Source organism: Portunus trituberculatus, chromosome 42, assembly GCF_017591435.1.
Source record: "Portunus trituberculatus isolate SZX2019 chromosome 42, ASM1759143v1, whole genome shotgun sequence".
In the NCBI taxonomy this organism is placed as follows: domain Eukaryota; kingdom Metazoa; phylum Arthropoda; class Malacostraca; order Decapoda; family Portunidae; genus Portunus; species Portunus trituberculatus.
Window position 1 is genome coordinate 12,818,992 of NC_059296.1, and position 5,446 is coordinate 12,824,437.

At 34.8% G+C, this 5,446-nt stretch overlaps 1 protein-coding gene across 1 annotated transcript in view; it reads left to right on the forward strand.

Annotated features, from left to right (window-relative positions):
• The first annotated feature begins 4,327 nt into the window (after window positions 1-4,327).
• Window positions 4,328-5,446, forward strand: part of LOC123517794 — a 5,783-nt gene continuing 4,664 nt past the window's right edge. Inside the window, exon 1 of the mRNA XM_045278268.1 lies at window positions 4,328-4,744. Coding sequence (XP_045134203.1) covers window positions 4,645-4,744 — 100 coding nt within the window. The 5' untranslated portion in view covers window positions 4,328-4,644. The remainder of the gene's footprint in view (window positions 4,745-5,446) is intronic.

Below are 5,446 nucleotides of genomic sequence, written 5' to 3' on the forward strand. Positions count from 1 at the left end.
GATGACAAAATCTCTGGTATCAGAAATGATTTACAATACATTGTTCATTTTGTTCATATAACATTTACTTCTTAGTACATAATACTCTGAAAAATATCACCACAAATTTGTAGATTCAAGACTTCTCATATGCTGTCGAACTTAGAAATAATTTGTTTCCTTTCCTTAATCATTAACATTATCAGGCACCTGTATCTGGACCTCATGAGTTTTGACAAAATAATGTAAAGGTGGAAGTTTACTTTGAATAGAATGTACAGTTTGTTTGAACATTTAAACTACCATTGACGTGCATGAGTAATAGATATGTATAGAGTTGTGTAAAAGAATACCCCATGAAATGAGATGACTGTGGCTGCACTTATGTGTTTGTATGTCTGTATAATGCCTGTGTGTATTTAGTTTATACTGTGCAATTGATATAATGGGTATGATGAGTCCTCAGAGTTTCAGGTAGTTGTGCTAGTTACTGATGATTAAATCACCAGCTATGGAACCTCACTGGGTGTATTTTTATGTATATATATTAATATGCTGAATTTAAAGTAATGCCACAGGGACCCATAACTTTCTCTATGAGTACTGTAGGATGTACTGTTTTATACATAAAGTAATCAATGCCAGCAATGATATATAAGTTTATTTTTGAGAAATTATGAATGACAAAAAGAAAATAACTTGTAAAATAAAAATGATAAAAGAAGGAAAACACTGAAGCTTTTGTTTCATTTTCTTGTAATATTTGTTGAATTAGATGTTCATAGTTCTTATATGAATAATATGTGTTGTACTGGTAATCTATCCTGTGTAGTGAGTTGTGTACTAGCTCATATCGTTGTTTCTTCCAGCTCTCAAGAAGATTGCCTTTACATAAGTACCAGAATACTGCCCAGTAAAACTAAGTGTAGTGCAAGTTAGGTACTAAATTTTATATATTACACGCAAATGCTACACTTAAGTCAAGGTATCATTTATGCTAATAATGATTTACAATCAGTGATGCAACACCAACCTGTCAGCAATGTATATGTTGGGATAGGAACTTAATTCATTCTCTGCATATGCTCATATATGTTCTTTTTAACAGTTATGCTGCTTTAAAATGTACTTAATATCTAATTATATTTGTGTTGATATTTTGTTGGAATTGTGGTGTAATTTGTATGATTGTGCATTAGTTTCTTTGGCACAAATCTGACCACTTAGTGAATATTAATGGTCTCAAGATGTTTGGATATCACTTCAGAATTTTTTCAGAGTTGGAGGAGACAGGTAGTGAAGGGGCAAGATGGGAGCACAGCTGACTTACGTTGAGATTTAGTCCTTGCTTAACATTGTACTTTTTAAAATTTTTTTATTTGATTTATTCTCTCTCTCTCTCTCTCTCTCTCTCTCTCTCTCTCTCTCTCTCTCTCTCTCTCTCTCTCTCTCTCTCTCTCTCTCTCTCTCTTATCAGCTTCCATTATTAATGAATCTGTTCATTATGAAGCTGTATCTCCTAGGAATGTGTAATACTGTTGCCTCATATCTTTCTTTGAAGTATGGTCACCTTTGATGCTCAAGATTCCATTGACCATGTTAGTAAACTTATTTTTTTTCACCATTTTGTTTCTTTATCTTTGCATTTACAGCCATTCAATAAGACTCTTTTTCCTTTCATTTGAATTGCAGCATATCCATATCCTTTCCATAATAACTCTGGGTTTCATGGGCCTCATTCATAATAGTCTTAGTTTCCCAGATCCCTCTTTTTCCTTAGTTTTATATATATATATATATATATATATATATATATATATATATATATATATATATATATATATATATATATATATATATATATATATATATATATATAAAATCAATCTTTCTTGCAGATTCCAATGTAAATCTATTCAAATAAAGATGATGCTAATCATGATGGTTTTGCTTCATCATAAAGCCTCAGCTGTGTATGTGCATAATATTTGTTCAGTATGGAAAACCTTTCTTGAAAAGATAAGAAACTGTTGGCCTGATCTTGTCCATTATTAATTCTAAAATATGAAATAACTATGTAAATGAATGAGTCATGCAAATATATATAAAAAAATGAAAGAAAAGAATTAGATATATTCATACATATATGCAAAAATATATCCTGCCTAAAGGCTACATACATTGTACATTTGTTCATGATATTCCTTGAATGGATGACCATGACAATAACAGGTGTTTTTCCTCACAATATACTCCCTCTCTTTCTTCTCTTCCTATTTACTTAGATCTGATGTTTGTTCATAAGACATTCCTCAAATGGATGGCTGTGACAAAAGTCTTTTCCCTCACAACATATACTCCTTCTTATTCTTTTCTTTTTATATACATACTTCAGCACTGTCCTCTTTCATTGGATGATATCTCTGCGCATCCATCACTTCTATCAAACTCATGTGCACTCTTAGTCTCTCTCTTTCTGTTATTCTCGCCATCATGGAATGCTTTGCTCAACCACCTCAGTTACTCAACATTTCATTCCTTCACCTTTGATTGACACTCCAAATTAGATGTTACGTATTCATTATTGTTATTTTCACAATCCATTTTTGCTCAGACAGATACTTTTCAAGCAACATATATATATATATATATATATATATATATATATATATATATATATATATATATATATATATATATATATATATATTTTTTTTTTTTTTTTTTTCTTGGGGGGCGGGGGAGGAAGGAGTACGCATGTGTTGAAGTCTATAGCAACTTGAGCATTATTCTTTAAAAAAAAAATAATGCTCAAGAACTTCAACGACACACACACACACACACACACACACACGGCCCGGTAGCTCAGTGGTTAGAGCGCTGGCTTCACAAGCCAGATGACCGGGGTTCGATTCCCCGGCCGGGTGGAGATATTTGGGTGTGTCTCCTTTCACGTGTAGCCCCTGTTCACCTAGCATTGAGTAGGTACGGGATGTAAATCGAGGAGTTGTGACCTTGTTGTCCCGGTGTGTGATGTGTGCCTGGTCTCAGGCCTATACGAAGATCGGAAACAATGAGCTCTGAGCTCGTTCCGTAGGGTAACGTCTGGCCAAAGACTATATAAACAAGACAAGAAAGCGTCAATTTATTGTGTAGCCTAGGCAAACTGGTAACTATTCTTGTTTGCGGTTCACTCACGCGATGGCGCTGCTGTTGCAGCTTAAGATCAAGATCAGCACCGTTGATCCATCTGCATGCTTACATGCAGTGTTGCCAGGACTTGGGAAATTTCCCAAGATCTTGGGATTTTAGGCCTCTGTGGGAGTAGGGGATACCTACGGGGAAAATCGCCTCATCGTAGGGGAATGTAGGGGAAAATTAAAAATTTTCAATTGTCAATCAATTTCATACACGAAATCAAAGGAGAGAGAGAGAGAGAGAGAGAGAGAGAGAGAGAGAGAGAATGACGAGTCTGATACGTGTCTATCCTTTCTCTACCTGACTCGACGATTCGTGTCCAGTACGGCTGGATTCGATCCCGTTAGTGACATTCCTCTCAATACTATTAAGAAACTATAGCATTTACAAGTCTGAAAATCAATATGGCACGACTGAAATTCAACTGAAATTCAATATGGCTTACATAGACAGTCCATCATTTCTTAATATAAGAGGATATTACTTTGTAGACACGTCGGGAGTTAGAATGTGTTAAGTATACCTCCATTTATTTTTTCCATTTTGAATCAAATTGGTTGCAGTTGGATAAAGTCTATCCTGGGATACTTGCAAGCGAAACCCTGTCAAAACTGAAGCCACACGAAAGAGGGAGCTTTCTTTCACGGTGTAGAAACTGGTACAAAACTGCATGCTGTCAAATTCTAAAAAGGATTAATCTAGTGGATCCAGTTTTTGCGGCACTCAAAGACGTTAACCATGAATACATTTTGAAGGATAAAGCTGAAGTGAACTCAGCAGCAGTCTTGTTTCAGAGGCTACCACGTTTTCTTCCTGATGCTAATGTACAAATCACTGATCGACAATGGAGGTCAATTTTAGTTGATGAAGAGGTGAAGAAAGGAGGATGGGAAAGTAAGAGCATTGAGGAGTTTTGGAAAGAAATGAGAAAAGTAGCTTCATATGAACAACTATCAACCTTCATGCTGAGAGTAACAGCATTACCCCAAAGTACAGCAGAAGTTGAAAGAACATTCTCGAAACTTAACACAACAAATCAAAACTTAGAAATAAGTTATCGACTAAGACACTGGAATCAATAATTAAAACATACGAGAGATTTCCATCAAATTTTGCCCTCCCCTTCTCTGTGTAAGCTGTATTCAAGTGCAAGAACAAGGTACTTCTCAAAATACTCGGATAAAGATGAAAATGCTATGTTCGTTGAAGCACAAGAATCTTCATAATCATCATCAACCTGCTAAGCATGTAAGTAAACATTTTTTTTCTTTTTTGCATGTGTAGTCTTTATTTCAGTATATAATCACGATTTGTGAGCGTAGGGTAATGTAGGGGAAAATCACCTTGGCTGTAGGGAAAATTAGTCATGGAAGCGTGGCAACACTGCTTACATGTGTCAACACTCAAACAAGAGGGCCCACAGCAGTGACAGGTTACACGCCGCATGTTCTCAAGAAATCCGCAAAAATGAACACTAGAGTGGGGCATCCATGTGTTAATTTTGTCGCAGGACAAAGGGCACCCACCCACACTTGGTCTTCTATTGCTTTCCTAAAGATCATGACAGGTAAGTACTGGTGTTTAACATGTGGATCGTAGTATACTTGATTTGGTTGAGACCTGTACAAATCAGTATAAACCTGCGTTATATTTGTTTGCTTATGCTTGCCTGCTTCTGCTATATTTGTAACATAGCTTCCATTCTAAAATCTAGGCCTGTTGTTTTGGTAATTGTTTATGTTTATAATTTCCAATGAACTTATTAAACTTGCTTAGATATGTGTTTTTCCTTTCATGAGAATTCCAGATTTCTGGATAACACTTAAAAGAAAAAAATCATTGCTCTCAAAATTGGCAAATAAATAAAAATATGACTTACAAAAACATTGTGTTTGTATTTACCATTAATATGCAGAAGTAATCCATGTGTAGAGCACCAAACAGGTACAGTACGTACGCATATTACTTTCTTACTGTGCAGTACCCAACGCCAACAAAAAACACCAATCACAACAGTTACAAAACACAGGAATATTACATATTTTCAGCATACTGTTTTATCTCTTTTCAGTACATAAAGTATGCATATCAAACACTGTTCTGTATTTCCATATAAATGAAAGAAAATAAAGAATTCAAATGCAAAAAACATATTCTGTGAAACTTTAATTATTTTTTTCCTGATTTTAATTGGTTTTATTTTTGGCCTTAAAATCTGGATTTCTGGCCTTTTGAGAGTATTAAGAGCCGAATTAATGGAGTTTATATA